We start from the raw sequence: 21,127 nt of genomic DNA on the forward strand, positions 1-21,127 counted from the left end.
GTCTGTTCTTGGCCTGCCTTCCGCAACTGCCTGGGCGTCCCGTGGCTGCTGTAACAAATTACCAGAAACATGGCAGCTTAAAACCGCACACATCGTTCTCCTCCCAGTTGTGGAGACCAGCAGTCCAACAGCAATTTCACCAGGCCGAAAGCAAGATGTCAGTAGGGCCCTGCTCCCTCGGGAGGCTTCTGGGGCGGGGCAGGGGAGACTCTGTTCCCTGCCTCTGTCAGCTTTTGGTCGCCACCTGCGTTCCTTGGCTTGTGGGTGCGTGGCTCCAAGCTCTGTCCCTCATGTAAGGCTATTGTGATTGTGTTTAGGGCCCACTTGGATCACCCAGGACAGTCCCTTCACCTCAGGATCCTTCATTTAATCATGTCTGAAAAGACCATTTTTCCTTCATAAAGTAACATTCACGGGTTCCAGGCATTAGGATCTGATATCTTTGGGGACCATGACTCAGCATCTCGAACTGCATCCCTCCTCCATCCTCCACTCCCCTGACACATGCCTGGAAGGCTGACCGCTATGGATCACATCAACAAGCTCCCCTGCCCTTTGACCTCAAGATGGTATTGGCCAAAGGGAGGCACAGGCTAATATAACAAAATAAAAATTAAAAAAAACAAAACAAAAAAAACAAAACCAAAACCAAAAACAAAGGGAGGCACAGGATAAGCACTGGAGGGTGGCTGGAGAATGCTGTCCTCCCCGCCCGCTGCCCTCCTTGGTTCCTGCCGGGTGGCCCCTCTGCCCCAGCACTGGTTCTCAGGGAGGCCCCGGGGGCCCATTTCTCCCCCTGGTTCCTCCAGGATGCAGCAGAATCTGGAAGGAGCCCTTTCCTTCTGTCGATGGACCCTGGGAGCCCTAACCCTGTGCACACCTCTATAAGCAGCATCTTTACCAGGAAGTGTGTTTAAGAATCTTCCTGAAGGGGGCTGTCCCAGTGCTAGCACAGGCTTTGTCATTACTCAGTGAGTGTTCATCAGGTGCTGGGCATCACGCCCTAGATGTCACGGGCTCTTTTCCTGCCACCTGTAATGGTCAGGACAACCCAGAGTGTCTCTGGGGAAGGGGGGGCAACGTGGCTCCTGCGGAGAACCACCGCTCTGGGGGGAAATACAGGAACCAGGGATGGTGGTTGTCTCTGGGGAGTGGGATGAGGCAGGGGTCTTGCTTTTTCATTTTGTTCCCCTTTGTAACTTGTTCCTGCAAAGCCTCTTTGAAAATGAAGAACTCATTAAAGCCAAAAGGAAGTTAAAATAAGAACAGGTGGTGGTGGAAGAGGCCCACGCCTTGTGTTTGTGGGTTCTCAAGGGGCTCTCGGTTGGGTCCTGTGGGAACTGCAGCATCCTTCTGGAGAATTCTTGCATTGGCTTCTCTTCCTTTCTGCAAACACACCAGGGACTCAGCCCCCAGACCTTTGCTCATCTCTGCTCTCTGCCTAGACTCTCTTCTTCTAAGACCTTCACCTCCTCAGAGAGTCCTTCCACAGCCACCCTTGGCCCCTTGGCCAGGAGCACCCACCGTTTTCCTTACCACCGCTTACCTGTCACGTATCCTGTTCATTTATTCTTGTCCACTTGCTCAGTGTCTTTCTCCCGCATGGGACTCTAAGCTCCCGAGGGCAGGGACCTTGTCTGTCCGGATGGGTGTGATGCCCTCCGTGCCTCACACACAGTAGGGCTCTCAATGCATTTCTTTTTTTTTTTTTTAAAGATTTTTTTAATTTCTTTATTCGACAGAGATAGAGACAGTCAGTGAGAGAGGGAACACAAGCAGGGGGAGTGGGAGAGGAAGAAGCAGGCTCACAGAGGAAGAGCCTGATGTGGGGCTCGATCCCATAACGCCGGGATCACGCCCTGAGCCGAAGGCAGGCGCTTAACCACTGTGCCACCCAGGCGCCCCTCTCAATGCATTTCTGAAAGAATAACTCCTTACCCTCTTCACGGGCCTCCTCCCCCATGAAAGGTCAGGCATGGTCACCCACTTTGTAATACACTTTCTTTTTTCCTGCCTCTGTCAGCTCCCTGGAACCACGCTGGGCGTTAGTAACAGCAGCTGAAGATGCTCACTGTCTGAGGCGGGTGGTGGGGACACCCAAGCCCTGGTTCTAGCCCCCCCACCTGTGTTCAATCAGGCAGGCTCCTTAACTGGAGTCTCCTTGTCCCTCTCTCTAGGCTGGGGATAACGGCACCCCCGTCACAGGGCTGGGGTGGGGATCAGATGGTGAGATGGTCAGTTTTACACGTGAGCTTGGCTAGACCAGAGTCCCCCATCAGTCAAACCCCTAGCTGCTGTTGCCCTGAAGGTATTTTGTACATGCGAGTGACATCTCTAATCAGCTGAGAATATTCTCGATCATCTGGGTGGGCTTGATTCAGTCGGTTGAAAGGCCTTTGGAGCAGAACGGAGGATTCTCAGAAGAAAGTCTGCTTGGGGACAACAGCTTTCCGTGCCTGCGAGTCTCCCGCCTGCCTGGTGGACGTCAGACCTGCCTAGCCAGCCCCACGGCCACATAAGCCAATTCCTGGCAATGAATCTCTCAATGTGGGTCGGCTACTGGTTCTGTTTCTCGGCTGGAACCCTGATAGACATAAATGGGAGGATCTTAACGTGCTCAGAATAGAGCCCGGCGCACACAAAGAGCTCAACAGATGGGAGCTGCCATTCCAGTGGCCCCAGTGCCCTGCTTGGTGCCAGGTAGCCATGAACACATTCCCACCTCACAGTGACGCAAGAGGGCATGGTCCCACTGTGCAGATGAAGCCGGGAATGGGGAGCCCTGCTCCAGCGCCCCGTGGAAGACCACGAAAGTTCACACTCCCACATATGGCTTCTCGGGGGGCCCGTGTTGCTTTTTAAAAACAGTTACTAACAGTTTGAATCCAGAAATTTCACACTGGAATCTAGATGTCTGGATTCTGCTGAAAACAAACAAACAAACAAACCAACCAGAAACCAGAGGATCCAGCAGATCTCATTCCTGCTGGGGGAGAGGGGAGGTAAGAGTTGGAGCTGAGTTCGCTGCTGCTGGCGCCCCCTTCAGGTGGGGCACCTGCTCTCAAGATGGACCCGGTTCCCACCCGGCCTGCTGCGCTCATTTTGTTACCTGCTGGGCCCCTGTGGGCTTTTGAGTTTGCAGCCTCCCCACTCTAGTCTTTTAAGGCCCGGAATCGCCAGGGGACAGGGACAACTGCTCCAGGGAACAAGGGTCCCAGGATAGGGGTCCTGAGCAGTGCACAGGCTTGCTGTGTGGCCTGAGGCACTGTGAGCCTCCGTGCCCCCGTCTGCAATGAGGGGGGTGTGCAGGGCAGGCATCATGATCCCCAGTGTCCCTGCAGAGAGACCTCTGGGGCTTCTATAGTGTTCCAGGCACTTCCCTTCCACGGGTCTCAGTTTCTCTCTGCAGAGGGCGGAGGCTAGCTTTGCTTGGCGATGCCGGAGGATGTAGGAGGGTCCCTGTTGCTCTGGATCACAGCGCCGGGTGGACAATAGCATTAACCCATCTGCTAGTGCTGCCTCCCCCCAGGCTCCTCTGTATGTCATCTGTGCTCCTGCACATTGGCCTGCCTGCCCTGACCGTGCGGCTCGAGGGCAGGGAGCAGGCATGACCCTGGCGGGGGAGGGGGCTGATGAACAGGCCCGGCTCTTGGGAGTCCTTGTGGGGTAAATGCGTGAGCTCCTAGCGCTGGTCTCTGGTCTTAGAGTCTCAAATGGAGTTGCCGCTCCTGCTTTGTAGGTCTGGGAAGTCTAACTGGGCCGGTAGATCTAGGCGTCTGCGAGCCACGTGTCTGTCTTGATCGGTCTGGGAGTCTTCCTGTCCATGGTCGGTCCTTCTGGCTCAAGCCCCCTAGACTGTGGGAGAACCAGATCCTGGCATTCTCCTGCCTTGGCCAAGCCCGTCCCCTCTCTGGGTCCCCACCAATGGAGGGATACGACTAGCTCCTTGATGCCTCCTCACAGGCTGAGCCATGCCCTCCCCCTTGTGACCCCCTTTCCTCTACAATTCCTATGTTGAAGCCCTAACCCCCAGTACCTCACACTGACTTTATTTGGAGACAGGGCCTTTAAAGAAATAATTAAGTTAAATGAGGCCATTAGGGTGAGCCGTGATCCATTACGACCAGTGTCCTCAGATTAGGACATAGACCTGTGCAGAGGGAAGGCCATGTGAGGACATAGGGAGAAGGTGGCCGTCTATAAGCCAAAGGGAGAGCTCGGAAGGAACCAGCCCTGCTGACATCTTGGTCTTGGTTTTCTGGCCTCCGGAACTGTGAAAATATCTGTTGTTTAAGCTCCTGAGTCTGGAGTACTGTGTTATGGCAGCCCCGAGCGGACTAATAAGGCCCACCCCTTGTATTTACTGTTCTCTCCTGGCAGGACGCCACTTGTGGCCCAGGCTGCCTCTCCAGCTGGGGCAGGGGCTGGGCCTGGAGCCCCTCGGGGTCCTCACCACCCACAGCAAAGGGGGCTCTGCTGCGGGAAGGGGACTTGGCCTGAGGAACCAGACAGACATCTGGGTAAGACCCAGTCCTGCCAGTGGCCACGCCTCGGAATAAGGAGGAGAAACTGTCAGCAGTGCAGAGCCTCTGGACGCTGACCCTGAGGGGTTGGGTTTGGAGGTCCAGGGGCCCCTGACAATCTTGTTTCTAACGAGAGGTCTCTGGTGGTGCCAACAGGCAGTGGGTGAGTTCAGCTGATCTCGGCTGCGCAGCAGCCTGGCTGGTGGCCAGTCCCAGCCCCACCCCAGGGACTTACCTCCACCCAATGCCCAGCGGTTTCAGCTGCAGACTTCACAGCTATTCCTGGCTCCTCCTGCAGCTCTGGCTTCTGGGTGACTGGGGCCTCTTTGGCCTTGGAAATGTTCCTGTCCTCCCACCACTGAAGCATTTTCATTCTAAGGTAACGAACCTTGTGGTTAATACTCTGCTCAATCTCCCCTGCCCCCTCCCTACTCCTAGAAGGAGCCCTGGGCTGGGGGTCAGAAGACCCTTTCCCTCCATTTGCTGGTTCTGTGACCAGCACCCCCCTCTCCTCATCAGATGGGCATACAAATCTCTACTCTCTTGGCCCGGATCCTCTCCCTAGCCTCTTTTCCAGCCTCCTGCCCCAAAGCTGGCCTGCATCTTCCCTGCTCCCAGCCATCCCATGGCTCCCCAGCCATGGCTCCACGCCAAAGTCCCAGCCCTCCAACCTAGTGGCCCTTCACAGCAGTGCCTTTCCTCAGCTTCTCTCCCAGTCCTGTGATGTCTCAATATGTATATGACTTTTTTCTAGACTATTTTTTTTGCACCTTTCCTCTTTCTCATAATATTTCCACCGTATCTGTGCACAATAGTACATGGACATCTTCCTCACTCTTTTTTACGGCTGCGTAGTGCTCTGTTGTGTAGATGTGCCATTGACTACATAACTGGTCCCCTTCCTTTCTTGCCCTGGCAACTGCAACGGCCCTGCTCGCTGGTCCCCCTGCTTCACCCAGTCTGGCTCTTCCCCAGGAGCGGGAATACACATGGGAGTTTGTTTGTATTCAGGTGTGGTGAAGCCAAGAGATCAGGGGATGGTTGCCATTGAAAAGATAGTTTGCTATTCAAAGTTCCCAAGAGGTGGGACACCTGGGTGGCTCGGTCAGTGAAGCATCTGCCTTTGGCTCAGGTCATGATCCCAGGGTCCTGGGATCGAGTCCTGCATCAGGCTTCCTGCTCAGCAGGGAGTCTGCTTCTCCCTCTCCCTCTGCCCCTCCCCTTGCTTGTGTGTGCACTCTCTCTGACAAATAAATAAAATCTTAAAAAAAAAAAAAACTCAGCGTTCCCAAGAGGGGGCACACCATGCCACACAGGGCCACAGTGGGAAGCACCAGGGTTGGTCAGGAGGTAGGAATGAGGGGGAAGCACGCGTGGGAGCTTTTATTGTGGTTTCCATGGGACTGGAATGGCACAGTAGGCAGGTTTAGGACTGGCCCACCAAAGTACCTCAGCTACCTGGACATTAGCCGAGGATGGCCGTGTGACTGAAGCAGGGACAATCAGAGTCTTCTCTGGAATTGATACATCTCCAAGAGGAAGACAAATCCTGTTTCAGCTAGAATTGCTGAGATAGGATACAATCGTGTATCCTGGCCATCTTGCCACTAGGTGGAGAGAGCCTCCAGAGGTCAAGTAAACACAGAAGGAAGCCGAGCAGAGGCACGGGGACAGCAGACTCTTAATAATGTCATTAATAATGTCATTTGCATACCTAGATCCAGTCATGTCTGAAATACAGATATTCCCTGTTATGGGCTGAATTGTGTTCCCCTCATCCCGCCCAATTCATTTACTGAAGTTCCAACACCTAGTACCTCAGAATGTCACTGTATTTGAAGACACGGCCTTTAAAAATGTAATTAAGGTAAAATGAGGTCATATGGATGGGCCCTCATCCATGTGACTGTATTTGGATAGGGCCTTCAATGAGTGATTCAGTTAAATCGAGGCTGTTAGGTGGGTCCTAATCCAATATGACTTATGTCCTTGTAAGAAGAGGGACGGGGTGCCTGGTGGCTCAGTTGGTAAGCGGCAGACCCTGGATTTTGGCTCAGGTCACGATCTCAGGGTCGTGGGATCGACCTCTGCGTCGGGCTCTGCACTCAGCACAGAGTCTGCTTGTCCTTCTCCCTCAGCAGCTCCCCCCACTCATTCTCTCTTGCTCTCTATGATAAATAAATAAAATCTTAAAAGAAGAAGAAGAAGAGGGACAGACACCAGTGGTGTGTGTGTGCACACAGGAATGACCACGTGAAGAGGCAAGAGGGTGGCCATGTGCAAGCCAAGGAGAGTCTCAGGAGAAACCAATCCTGCTGACACTTGGATCTTGGACTTCCAGCCTCCAGAACTCTGAGAAAATAAATCTCTGTCGTTGATGTCTTCGACTTAACAGATGGTCAATATGTTCCTGTAGCAGATTACATACAGATGGCTGCAAATTTCTGGTACTCCTCCCATGGAGAAATGGGCTCTATTTTCTCTTCCCCTTGAATCTTGGCTAGTCTGTGACTTGCTCTAAGAGAATATGATGGAAATGACACTCTATCAATTCCAGGCCTCGCCTTGACAAGGACTGGCAACTTTTGCCTTGGAAGAGACCATGATAGACGAGGCTCTGACAACACTGCATGGAAAGCGAGAGGGGCCCAGCTGAGCCCAGCCCTCTGGCTGTCCACAGCAAAATGCCAGACCCGTGACTGAAGGCACCTTGGACCCTCTGGCCCGGCGCAGCCCAGCCCAGCCCAGCAGCTAACTAAATACCACCAAGTGACCTCAGTGGATACCACAGGAAGCTGAAGAATCATTTAGTTGGGCCCTACTCAAATTCCTGATCCATGAAATTGAGCAATATACTAAAATTACCATTGTTTAAAGTCACTAAATTTAGGGGACTGTAATACAGCAACAAATAACCATAACTGTTCCCTTTTTCCATAAGCTTGCTCAATTCAGCTCTTGTCACTCACAACTGGAAGAGTCCTAACTAATGTGACTTATCTCCTTTAACCATTATCCCTTATGCATTACTCCCCAAAACTTTTCCACCTATGACAGCTTAAATCCCAATACCCCATGCTCTGCCTAGTTCTGTCCTATTCAGCTTTCTTATGCTCTCATCCAGTCTTGGGTTCCTGTTCTTTGATCTCACAGATGGAGGCTTCAGATCCAAGACATCACATTCTCTAGCACCCATGAGAGCCCTCTTGGTTTCTCTTCCTTACCTCCCTGCCCCACTGGGTACAATGGCTACCCATTCAAAGTGCTCTTTCCCTCCAGCTTTCACGTCTCTCTTGTCTCCCACCCGATCATCCTTCCATGGCATCCTGCTTCCAAAGACCCAAACCTAGATCAATGCCACCATTCTCTCTTTCTCTTCCAATGATCACTGCTGGGAGGAAACATTGCACAGCAGTGACACTGGTGCCCCTAACAATGAACAATTTCCAGTCACTGTTGGACTTTTGCTGCTGGTCACCAATAATTTTCCTTATCCTCATGTGGATCCCACTCATTCTCCTCGGTGGCTATTCCAATCACCTCATCACCATCCCCGCTCTTCTTGCCCTTCCCCTCACCCCTGCTTCCACCCACATCACTTTCAGCAGATGGCCTTGCCACCCTCCCTTACTGTGAAAAAAAAAAAACCCCAAGGGTAGGAAGGCCTCACCCCACCCACCAGAATCAAAAATGCTACCTAAAATGAACAAGAAAGGGGCTCCTGGGTGGCACAGCGGTTAAGCGCCTGCCTTCGGCTCAGGGCGTGATCCCGGCGTTATGGGATTGAGCCCCACATCAGTCCTCTGCTATGAGCCTGCTTCTTCCTCTCCCACTCCCCCTGCTTGTGTTCCCTCTCTCGCTGGCTGTCTCTGTCTCTGTCAAATAAATAAAATCTTTAAAAAAAAATAAAATAAAATGAACAAGAAAAATAAATAACATCTGCCATTTGATTTTGAGAATAATTTTGAGAGTAAGGATAACTGACTGCTTTAGACTGTGCTGTTTCAGTGGGATGGTGCTGGAAAGCAGATTGCAGGGGACTGACGAATGTAAGGGTGATGAGAATCAGGCAGTGGGTGTAAGCTCACCTCCTCAAAAATAATTGGATGGTACATAGAGGGAGTTTGTGGGGCTGAGGCAGGAGAGATTTGGGCACCTTTATATCCTTCAGAGAAAGAGCCAGTGAGGAAAGAATGATTGAAAATTTAGGAGACAGAAAGGATGATTAATGGAGTGTGGAGAAGATGGATTCCCAGGCAAAGGAGGGGAGGCTAACCTTGGACAGGAAGAGGGATGCCTCTTTCTCTGAAAAACACAAGGAGTAAATCACCAGTGCCAGTGGCAATAACTCTGTAGGTGCTGGGGAGTTGCTTTTTTCCTGTGAAGTAGGTAAAACTTGTTGCTGAGTGAGGGGGAGGGGATAAGAGAATCAGGGAAGGAGAGAAAACATCTGTAATACTGACAGGGCATCACAATGGGGAAGGCTCTCAGGGGTGTGTGGGAGGATTCCTTTTTTTTTTAAAGATTTATTTATTTTAGAGAGAGGATGGGGGGAGGGGCAGAAGGAAAGGGAAAGAAGCAGACTCCCTGCTGAGCAAAGAGCCTGATGTGGGGCTTGATCCCAGGACCCTGAGATCATGACCTGAGCTGAAATCAAGAGTCAGACACTTAACCAACTGAACCACCCAGGTGCCCTGGGTGGGAGGATTTCTGGGCAGTATGGATGCTACCTTCCCCTGCAAGGATGGAGATTCTGAAGGGTGGGGTTCCCTTAGTATCTCCCTTTCTATGGACCTCTATGCTAGCACTTGCTTACTTGTCTATACCCCTGGAAAATGCAGGACACAGGGCAAGGGGAAAAACAGAGAAAAAAAGAAAGTCTGAGCAATAGTAAATGAAAAGCCCACAGTGAAAGGAAAGGGTGGAGGCAACATATAAAACAATGATTGAAAAACTTCCAGGATTGATAAAAGACACCAGAGCACAGATGAAAGAGGCCAAACAAATGTACATAACAGCAAACAAACAAAAAAAGACAGCCACACTTAGTCACATCAGAGTAGAACCATTAGCACTAATAATATCCAAAAGCCCAGATGGCTGTGGGGGCCCTGAAAAGGCACCCAGCCCAGTGCCAGGGAACATATCCTGGAGCGCATGATGGAAGGGCTGTGAGCTGAGCCCTAAATGATGAGTAAATGTCAGCCAGGTGAGAGAGGGGAGCAGGGATGGGAGGTGAGGTGCAGAGAAGGGCACTGAGCAGAAGTCACAGTATAACTAGAAAAGATGAACTTGATTTAAGGCTAGGGATCTGTGGGACACAGCCTTCCTCAAGCGTAGAATACACATTCTTTTTAAGCCAATGTGGAATATTTATAAAAAGTACACAAAAATTGTGCCACAAAGGAAATGAAGAATTGAAATAATGCATAGTATTAAATCCACTTAATGGATTTAAGCTAGAAATAAAGAAAACAGGATTATTAGAACACTGGTATGTCTAAGAAAAACTCTCTTGGTTCAAAAATCATGATGGAAATTAGAAATATTTTAACCAAGTGATACTAAAATACTTTATATTAAAGTTTGTGAGATGCAGCTAAAGTTGTGCTTAGAGGGAAATTTATAGCCTTAAACGCAAGTATTGGAGAAGAAGAATGGCTAAACGTTAAGAGAGCAAAGAAGAACAGACTGGAAGAATGATAAGGAAATAAAGAACATAAATAAATGTAGTAGATGTTGGAAAAGGCTTGATGATGTATTTCAACCTGATACTCACGTGAGGAGGACAAGGAAGAAGAGGAGCAATGCGGTTAAAATGGATCCATACACAATGCCCTGGGTCAGCCCTTTCACGAACACACTGGAACCTGAATGCTTATCTGGAATCAGAGGGGAGTGAAAGTGGTTTTTTTCCCCCCCCTAAGGCTGTGAAGTCTGAGCTACCACTCTTTCCTCTGGCCCTATGCCCATCCTCATTCTGACCCCCAGGTGTTGTCGTTCTAGCCCAGTCAGCAGACCCTTGTGTGCCTACCTGGTAGGAGGAAGACGCGTGAAGCATGGATTCCATATTCGTTCTTCCCCTCACAGTGGAGATTCATGAGTATGTCTGACTCCCCGATGAGGCTGATGGTGCTGTTGTTCCAGGCGCCAAGTATGGTGGAAGTCACCTGGAGGATGTTAGCTGTGTTGTTCACACTCACAGGGACACCTTCCATCAACCACTGCATGGAGGGTGTGGGGAGCCCATGGAAGGAACAGCTGCACTGCAGAGGCTTCTCCAAGGAACAAGAGGGATCGAGCAGCCTTGTGGGTGCTGTGGGGAGAGAGGGTCAGCAGTCAGCAAGGCATCCTGACTTCCTTTCTCCACTTCCTCCAGGATCCAGCCTTTGCCTTATTCCCGATTCCCAAGGAGCTTCAGAAAGACTTTCTGGAAGCCCAGAGGAACAGGGCTTCTCAGACCAGCTCCCCTTCATCCTCTTCCTCATCTGTGTCTGATTTTTGCTCAGCTCTTATCTCTGGTTTTTCAGCCACAGAAGCCTGGTAAAGATGTGACAGCTTCCCAGACTCCTCCCACCCAACCTCACCCTAAGGACTCAGGAATTTTTCCTGAGCCCACCACTTCTCCCAGACTCTGGATCTTCCTTTGCCCACCAGCACTCACAGACCACTTGGAATGTGACCACAGCTCTTCCGCTGAACATAGCTGGAGAGAAATTCAAATAACATCGGACAGTGGTGTCGTAATCCTGAGGCTTCAAGGCGAAGTGCAGCCATTGGAGGAAGAGCTGCTGGAGCTCTCTGTGTTGGAGAACATGGTGGGCCAATTCCAGGAAAGGAAAGGGGCTTTGCTTGCTTTTCAGGTGCTTTTGATGGTACAAGTCAAGGTCAGAGGAGCCCCAGCCACAAGAATATCTAGGACGTGGAGCTCTGGTTTCTGCGTCTGGTCTGAAGGGAAAGACAGATTGGACTGAAATGAGGGACCCTCATGGATACTTCAATGATGCACAGCGCTCCAGGTTACAAAGTGCTTTCTCACCCATAAGTTCACTTGGTCGCCCTCCTGAACTCTGATAACCTCATGGAACCCAAGACTGTTACTGTTGGACAGATTTTCACAAGTATATTTCCCTTCTCTGCACTGTCTAGGTGAGCAAACTGAAGAGACTTGTTTAAGGAGGCAGAGCTTGAACCTGAACCCTAGACTCTCAAGACTGAGGGTGAGAGAATTTTCTGAGGATCTACATTGCCTATGATTCCTTACCTGTCCCCCAGCCCAGACCTCCTACGGTCAGCTCCTACGCTGCATCTTTCCTCGCAATCCAACTCTCCCCTCAGGCTCTGCCCCTTTACAGCAGATCTGTGATCACTTCCCCCTCCACCTCTTACTTACCGGATGCTGTGGGGCAAGTCACTTCCCCTCTCTTTGCCGTTTCTATTTGGAAAAATAAAATGATCAATTGTACCTATATCATTGTATTATTGTTGTAAAAATGTAATGCCTAGGATTTTATAAAGCCCTATGAAGTAAAAACCACACGATGACCAGAACATCTTAGAGTTCCTCCTTTACAAACCACCCATCGAATGAGATTGAATGTCATCTGATATGGAGAGTCTGAGATCCTCGTACAGGAAGGACTCGTGTTTTAGATCTGCGCTGAATAAGGCCATGCTGTCCCTTTTAAGTACATTGTAGATCAGCAGGGTACAGTCTTGTTCTTCGAGATTTCAAATAGTGTGGAATCTGCCCTTGGTGTTATCATCTACAGCAGCACTGGGTTGATTTATAGCTATGCGGGAGCTGGTATTTTTATTGAGCTAGTAGGCCATGGGTACAGAATTGCTTGGGGATTCCTTGGGAAGTTCAAATATTCAAAGGATTATACCTCTTCCACTGGTATCTTCTTGACTTCCACCAAAACATGAGAAAGTAACCCTGTGGGGAGGGATTTAAGTTGAAAAACTGACTTACCTAGTGTCCTCCAGTATTCCACTTGTGCATTAAAGGATTGACCTTACCCTAGAAAGGTCTGACCCTCTCCCAGCTCTCGGGAGGTAACCTCCAAGTCCTTGGAATGTCCTTCGGATAAGAGTGTCTATTTACCTAAGGCCATGGCCCATGATAGAAAGTGATTTATGGTGGGGACCTTGGGCCACATGTGGTATCAGCTTGACCTCTGGAGGAGTTGGAGACTAAGGTCAGCCATGCCTATGGGACCAGGCCCCCAATAAAAACCCTGAACACTAAAGCTCAGTGAGTTTCCCTGCTTGGCAACACTGGGCATATCACCAAACATTATTGCCAGGAGAAGTAAACACTGTAGGCACAACTCTACTGGGAGAGGACAACTGAAAGCTCATGCCTAGTCTCTCCTAGATCCTGCCCTACATGTCTCTTCCCTCTGCTGATTTTATTTTATTTATTTATTTATTTATTTTTAAAGATTTTATTTATTTATTAGAGAGAGACAGCCAGTGAGAGGGGGAACACAAGCAGGGGGAGTGGGAGAGGAAGAAGCAGGCTCCTAGCAGAGAAGCCTGATGTGGGGCTCGATCCCAGAACACCGGGATCACGCCCTGAGCCAAAGGTAGATGCTTAATGACTGAGCCACCCAGGCGCCCCCGCTCTGCTGATTTTAATCTCCATTTGTTTGCTGTAATAACCTGTAACTGAAAATACAACAGTTCCGCTGAGTTCTGTGAGTCTTTCCTGTGAATCATTGAACCCGAGGGTGGTCTTGTGGACTCCTAAGTGCACCGACCCAATTTAGCCTGCTGGGTTTTTTTGTTGTTCTTATCGTTGGTAGTAATTGTATCTTGTGAAGTTGGCCATCTGGCTTCATTTCTGAATCTGTTTCTCAATGAGAAAAATGGGCACAATACGACCAGCACTGCAATGCTGTGAGAATTAGAGATATTAACTACAGATGAACACAGTGCCCTATAATAATTGTAGATTGTAACTTAGCTGTTGGCTCTCACCGAACAATTATTCTTTTCCCTTCTTTCTTCATTTCCCAGGTGACAGCTCCCTTGTGTACAAAACAGAGGGGGGCTGAACTTCATGGTTCCCGAGGCCACTTGTAGTAATGCCATCCTAAAATTATGGTAGTAATACTGACCTGAGTAAGTGTTTATAGACTTTTCCAATACCTTCACAGAAATCAGGTTAAGCCATCCTTATAATGTTTTTTATAGTCCCTTAGACACATGGGAAACTGGAGCTCAGAGAGGTTAAGGGCCCTGCTTCAGGTTATAGAGAAAGGAGTAACAGCAACAGGCCTAGAGCCTGGCTTTCCAGACATTAAGTCCAGTATTCCAAAACATCACCACCAGGGATCTCAACACTCTTCGTTCTGGAACACCATGCTACTTCTCTAAGATGTGACTTAATAACACCCATCACACAGATGATGGTGTTGAGAGAGCAGATGTGTATACGTTTATCCCTGAAGTTCTCGAGTGGCATGGGCATGGCATTAAAATGGAACTAGGAGTCAGAAGAGTTGGGCACTCCAATAGCGAAATTTCTAGTGACTTGTGGCAAGTTGCTCAATCTCCCAAGGCCTGTTTCCTTATCTGTGAAATGAGGACAATAATTCCTCAGGGAGTTGTTGGGTAGATGAAATGGGACACACCGTGGGTCACAGAATATGCACATGGCAGAGGTCTATTACTTACTATTTATCAAATACTTAATTCTCTCTGTCTCCACCTCTTCACCTTACTTCAGCCCTGCCCGTCTTCCACTCCCCACCCATACCCACCTCACCCCTACCCTTTTTTGGCTTCCTCAGACACCTCCTACCCTGCTTCTCATTCCATGTACCCAAACATAAGCAGCAATGACATCAGCACCAACAGGATCTCAGGGACAAGAGAGGGCCAGGACCTCGCCTGCTTCTGACTCTCGCCTCATCCATATGTTGTGGAGAGCAGGATTCGGAATGGAGGAGCGGGTCGGCAGTAAAAGGCACGGGGTGGAGGTAGAGGTAAATTCACAGCTTACTAGGGGCTTTTGTCTCTTCAGTCGCTCTGAAGTTCTGTTTACCGTGAGAATTAGAAGCCTCATGGGAACAGATGCTACGGAGCTTCCGGGACAGAGCAGCATCTCCAAGTCTCTCTCTGAGGCCCCAATACCATGTGTTTCTTCTTTCTCCACTAGGCTTCAACCCCAGGTCATTCCCTCTTAGTAGAACCTCAACTTCCAGGCTGAGAAGCTTGGCCTATCTCCCAAGTCGATGGGGGACGTCATGAACACTGCTTTCAAAGGTTTTGAACCATGGGGAACAGGTTTGGGTGTCATAAAGATCACTACGGATCTGCATCCAGGAGAAAGAAATAGTCCATGAGGAAGATAATGTGGCCTGGGCTGAAACAGTGACTATGCGGGTGGAGAGGACAGGATATATTTAAGGGGTATTTGAGCAATAAAAGACATTTCTATGTCTACAGGATACATTCCAAACTCCTTTGCCTTGCATTTGAGGCTGTCCATGATTTTGTACCACACTTGCCCTATCTCTACTGCTGCTTTCCCCGGTCTCTGCCATTTTTTGCCTGCCAACGAGAAAAGTACCTTTCCACATATAGTCTATACATTCCTGTCCCTGTATGTTTACTCAGGCTACTCTTCATGACATCCTTCTGCAACTCTCCCCTCTGCCCACATTCACATCCTATCTCTCTTTCTAAGTCCAGGTCAAATGTAACTTCCTTCAGGTAGCCTTCCAGGATCTCCACAACCAGAAAGAAGCTTCCATTCCTAGACTCACTTCAAGACCCCTATCTGTTCATCTCTTCTGGGGCAATGTCCCAAACTCTGAGAGTTGCCCTACCTAATAACCACCCTCCTGTGTATCCTTATAATTTCAAATTCGTTCAGGTGACCAACCTCCAGTTAAAAAAACAAAAAACAAAAAACAAACCTCTATTTCTCTGCCTCCTCTACGTCCAGGAATGGCTCTATGACGTAGCTGTGGCTGATGAGCCAAGTACAAGAAAAATGTCTTGTGCAAATAAAAGCCTATTCAGGGGCGGCTGGGTGGCTCAGTTGTTAAGCGTCTGCCTTCCGCTCAGGGCGTGATGGGATCGAGCCCCACATCAGGCTCCTCCACTATGAGCCTGCTTCTTCCTCTCCCACTCCCCCTGCTTGCGTTCCCTCTCTCGCTGCCTGTCTCTCTCTCTGTCAAATAAATAAATAAAATCTTAAAAAAAAAAAGCCTATTCAGCCTTTACCCCCACTTTCTTTACCATTACAATGGAGCTCTGAAGGTCTGTTTTTTGCATATAATACTAGCGAATGGAATTCCAGACCCTGATTTTAAAAAAATAAGTTTTCATAATAAAAGGAAACAAGTCTTAGAAAGAATTGAAAAAGATGTTCACTTCCCCTGAAGCTATAAATCAAAAGATATTGTTCTGTGTTATAAAAGGGCTCAAGGATTCTGATGTGATATTGTACAAAACTGAGAATGTTTATAAGAATATAACTTATGTTCTCCTTTGCAATATACAGTTTTGTATGAATATTCATGACTATTACTGACTTGTTCTGTTCTCTGTTGATACAAATCCGCCCTTGGAAGAACAATTTACACAAAGTGGTCTTATAAGACTCTAAAGACATTAGAAATTATTCCATGTCTTAAGAAAATGATATCCAAATAGAATGGAATTCTGACCAGTTGTCTTATTTGATGATTTCTTGCTCTGGTAACAATAATATTATAACTGACATCTCTGTTTTCTTAAATCATATCTGTAGGATTGTATTCTTCTCTTCTCCCACATGTGCAATGCAAATAAAAACCTTGGACTCTGCTAGATTTATTATTAAGCAAATATTTTGAGAGACTTGTCTACTTAGAATATCAACCATGAGGCTACCTGCTGAAGACTTTGGGGATTTCTGCTTTTCTGATATTAGTACCACTTTCTCTTTGTTGCTTTCTTCTTTTTCAAAACTTCCTCTCTTGCTCCTCCTCTTCCTCTTTCCCTGGAATATGGACGTGATGCTGGAGGTGGAGCAGCCATTTGGCAACCATGAGATAACCATAAGGATCAAAGCCACAGACAAAGGATGTCGTCGACAACAGTATATGGGTTCCGGTTCCCTGACAGCCTGTGGAGCTGCCATGTTCACCTCGTACAGCCTACTAATACGCTTCCTCTTCATTTGGTTCTTGCTCTAGTTGGGAAATTGATAAAATATCCTACCAGGGGAACCATCCAAGAGTGAGGTTCTTGAGGAAAGGTCCTACATCAAATAGATCTTTCTGTCCTCCACTGTCTCAGAAAGGTTCTTGTCTGATAAATATTCAATGAAAAAATGTATAAGCACAAGTCTTGATGGTTTTCCAACTATTAGTTTCCGGTTTAATTCCACTGTGGTCAGAAAACATACTTTGTATGATTTCAATTCATTTAAATTTGTTGAGACTTGTTTTACAGCTCAGGACATGGTCTAAGTGTTCTAGGAGCTGTTGAGTAGAACATGTATTCTACTATTGTTGGATGGAATATTCTATAAATGTCACTTAAGTCTATTTGGTTGATGGTATTCTTTTTTTTTTAAGATTTTATTTATTTGACAGAGAGAGAGAGAGAGTATAAGCACATGCACGGAAAGTGGCAGGCAGAGGGAGGAGGAGAAGCAGGCTCCCTGCTGAGCAAGGAGCCGGATGTGGGGCTTGATCCCAGGACCCTGGGACCATGACCTGAGCCAAGGCAGACGCTTAACGACTCAGCCACCCAGGCACTCCAATTGATGGTATTCTATTTCCAAACCAATTTTTTCATCTCTTGCTCAGTTACTGAGAGGGGAGGGTTGGTTTGCCTAGTTCTCCTTTCAGTTAGATTAGGTGGGTTTTTTTTTAATTCTTGAAATTAAACATTTTAATAAGAAATTAATTCTCGGAATCTAATTGAATATAATGATTTATTTACAACCTCAATCAAAGATTGAGGAGAGCTCTGAGGTGTTTCCGGACAGGGCTTTGCCAGTAACTCACTGGAAACTTTAGACAAGGGCTCTTCCCTCACTGGTCCCCCCCCCCCGTTTTCTGTAAAACGAGCAGGTGCTATTGCCTAGTGTGTAATGGTCCTTCTGACTTCAAAATTCTGATATCTTCCTAGTCTCATTCCCTTCTCCAGGGCTTGGCGCAGCCATGGGCTGTCTCCACAAGAAACCTCTTTCTGCTAAACAATCATTTCCCTTTCCAGACTTCGACCCCTAGTCTTGGGTGCCCACAGCTCCAGCCTGGACCCTCCTCAGCACGTCTCCACCCTGCTACTTCCTTGACAACGCCATCCTTGAGTCTGGCTATGTGCATCACGTGCACTTAGCCAAACTCACCGATTGGCTGACTTACTACTTAACAGGAACTTACTTTCCAGAGGAACGAATTGATTGGCTGATTTAACGCCTCCCGACGAGCCGGATCAACTGACATGTACAATAAGCATGTGTACGACTACTGAGCGACTCACTGGGAAGGGACTGAGGTAGATGAAAGCTAACTGATTAGCTCACTTGTAACCAGTTCACTAGGCGGCCTGTGAGTCCCCAGCCTCACCAACGTCCCAAAGGCCAGAGGTCACGTGGGGACGCTGTTCCCCCGGAAGCCCCGCCCCTCGGGCCTGCCAGTGAGCACGCGCGAATCTGTCCAGAGCCAATCAGGGCCTGACGATGCACGTGGGGGCTGCTGGGACAGGGAGAGACCACGAAGTAGAACCGTTGGTCTCCTGCGCTTGAGGAGGTCTGGAGCAACCGATGCTTCGTTCATCTTGAGCCGGAGGTTCTAGGCCCTTATCGGCCCTGGAGACACAGGCCAGTCGGTCTGTAAGGGATACTCCTTCCTCAAGCCAGTATTCGTGGGCAAGCAGGTGATGGGGCGGATTGAAAGCCATCTACCAAGGAACAAAATGCCAAGTGCTTAAGCCTCAGGGCCAATCAGAAGGCATCTTGGTACCCCTTCCTTTCCTGCAAGCAAGGTCCCATTCACGAACAAACCGAGACACACCAGGAAGACCCAGCGCTCCAATCTCTGTCAAAACCTATCCCTTACCTATTCCCAACCCAGTTCCCATCCTCTCTCCCATTTCTCTTCTAGATGGCCTTCTCCACTCCTTAGGAGCTTGCTTTCCGAAATTACAAAGCACACAAGGAAATAACCCTTCCTCCGTGAGTGAGGATAACAAACTTCTCACCAGAGCCTTCGAAAGCTCTGGCACCTGAGGATCTCACCCTTTCATCGGCGCTCCGGTGTAGAGACCCCCCTCTGGGCTCTTGGACTCACTCAACTCCCATCCCAGAGCCTAGAATCTGTTCTGCTGACTGGTCCCTAATAATCCTTTCCGTCTCAGCACAAATGTCACTTTCTCAGAGAGGCCTTCTCTGATTGGCTAATCCAAACTAGGTTCCTCCCCTGGTCCCTTACACTTTCTCATAGTGTTAGGTCCTTTTACTTCCTAGCACTTGCCAACATTTTAAGCTGCAATTTTGCGTTTATTTCTTCATCGTGTACCTGTGTAGACCACGAGCTTCATGGAGGCAGAGCCAGGGTCTCCGGCTTGTTCACATCATCTGGCACAAAGCGGATGCTATTTCCGTGGTAATGTGTGAACTGCATGCCAAAAGGGCGCCCGTACACGCGAGGGCTTGTATAAACATGTGCTCTTGAGTACAGGATGGCCATCACATTGGTGCTGGATGGAGAACCACTGGATTTACTCACACATAATGCCCCAGGGAAGAGATGACCCTTTTTGCAACCTTTAAAAATTACCAGCATCTGGCTCCAGAAGGGACTGTCCTCCATTCTCAGGGGAGCACTCCACAGATATGGTCCATTCTTATGCCAGATTCCTGTTTTCATTCCTTGTATGCCTGCCTTTCAGCCTGGCCAAGAAATATGGCACTAACCACCTTTGCCTACAGTCTTTTTCTAAGTACATCTTCAATAACTACTCCTAGAATGATCTTTCACAATGAATCTGGCCCCTACTTTTTTTTTGTTTCAGTGGAAGAATTTAGTGATTCAACAGTTCCATATAACCCCAGTGCTCATTACATCAAGTGCCCTCCTTACTGCCCATCACCCAATTATCCTTCCTCTCACCGACCTCCCCTCCAGCCACCCTGTTTGTTCCCCAGAGTTCAGTGTCTCTTATGAATTGCCTCCCTCTCAATTTTCATTTTATTTTTCCTTCCCTTCCCCTATGTTCATGTTTTGTTTCTTAAATTCCACATATGACTTAAGTCATATTTGTCTTTCTCTGACTTATTTCGCTTAGCATAATACCCTCTGTTCCATCCACATCGTTGCAAATCTAGCCACTACTTCTTTGCTTCGAACCTTGCAATGGCTTATAGTCCATCCATCCATCCATCCATTCATTGATTCATTCACTCGATTATTCAACAAATATTTTTGAGAGTCTGTTATATTTTAGGAACCATTCTAGGTGCTGTACCAACAAGCAGAAAACAAGACAGACAAGATCCCTGTTCTTGTGGAACTCACATTCTAAGGGAGTCAGGATTAAGACCCTACCAGATAAAGCTCCAGGGCCTTATCTTGGCATTCAGGAACCTCAGGAGCTCACCCTTCCATCTCAGCTCCCGTGCATAGACACCCTCTGGGCTCTTGGACTTCCTGTTTTTTCTCTACCTCCACTTTTGGACACCACTTTTCACTCCCTCTCCACCCACTTATGCCTCGGGGCAGTGGTGAAAGGTCTTATCCAAAGACACATATCCACCAACCCCTGAAATTGGTATTCAATCCATATATGATGGCTCTAAAGCCTGGTGCTCCTGTATGTATAGTCCAGGTTCTGGGCATACAGTAGGTGCTCAAAAGCTACTTTGTGGTGGACCACAGTTTCACATTTATTTTCCCTTCCTTTGACACTCAGGCCAGGGCATATTTCTTCGAGTTAACTCGAACAGCAGATCCTAGAGTTTGCATTCAAACGTTCTAAGACCAGGTCCCAGAGTAACTCTACTCAACGGAGAATCAGTGTGAGGGACAGGTGGGGCTTGAGGGATCTTTGCGAGCTGAGAGGCTTTGGGTCTGTCATAGACTTCAGGGTCTCGGGTTGCTGAGGGTGCTGCAGACTGTGGTAATTCCATGGACAGTGGGGTCTCCAGGTAGGCATGTAGTCTTCACCGGCTTCATCAGTTCCAGTTTATTTTGCTTATTCTGGAAGTTTAGGGTAGGGGATGCTACAGAGCAGGGCAAAGAAAGGAGGATGTTGGAACAGGTCTAGAGGTGAGGTATCCAAATCTTAAAAAAGAAAGAATCCTGTCTTTCTGTCTTTGAGCACAGAATTACAGCAATGGGGAGCGGGCCCTGGCTTTACCTTTTCTCGGAGTCTCCTGATTGGAGCCTGCAACTCTGTCTTCTGCTTGTCCCCCATGTGCACTCTCAGCACCAGGAGCCCACCCAGTGTTCCCCAGACTCCTCTGGGAAGTTCTGCCTGACTTGCCCACGTAGGGTCAGTCCCTCCTTCTTCTGGGCAACCATAACCCCCATCTCAGCCCTGTTACTGTAAGGCGGCCTTCCCACCAGCCTGATTGCTCTCTGAGGGCAGGG

At 48.6% G+C, this 21,127-nt stretch overlaps 1 protein-coding gene across 2 annotated transcripts in view; it reads right to left on the bottom strand.

Annotated features, from left to right (window-relative positions):
- Window positions 1-1,760: 1,760 nt before the first annotated feature.
- Window positions 1,761-21,127, bottom strand: part of SIGLECL1 (SIGLEC family like 1) — a 33,098-nt gene continuing 13,731 nt past the window's right edge. The window contains exons 5-10 of one of the 2 annotated variants that reach the window (XM_034639140.1): window positions 11,917-11,958; window positions 11,188-11,471; window positions 10,558-10,839; window positions 10,303-10,405; window positions 4,759-4,897; window positions 1,761-3,855 (exon numbers count right to left, since the gene is read on the bottom strand). In XM_034639140.1, coding sequence (XP_034495031.1) covers window positions 3,769-3,855; window positions 4,759-4,897; window positions 10,303-10,405; window positions 10,558-10,839; window positions 11,188-11,471; window positions 11,917-11,958 — 937 coding nt within the window. In that variant the 3' untranslated portion in view covers window positions 1,761-3,768. Of the gene's footprint in view, window positions 3,856-4,758; window positions 4,898-10,302; window positions 10,406-10,557; window positions 10,840-11,187; window positions 11,472-11,916; window positions 11,959-19,955; window positions 20,758-21,127 lie in introns of those variants that run through there. The other variant, XM_011235623.3, reaches the window with a different exon arrangement.

The sequence above is a fragment of the Ailuropoda melanoleuca genome, chromosome 12, assembly GCF_002007445.2.
Source record: "Ailuropoda melanoleuca isolate Jingjing chromosome 12, ASM200744v2, whole genome shotgun sequence".
Lineage (NCBI taxonomy): Eukaryota > Metazoa > Chordata > Mammalia > Carnivora > Ursidae > Ailuropoda > Ailuropoda melanoleuca.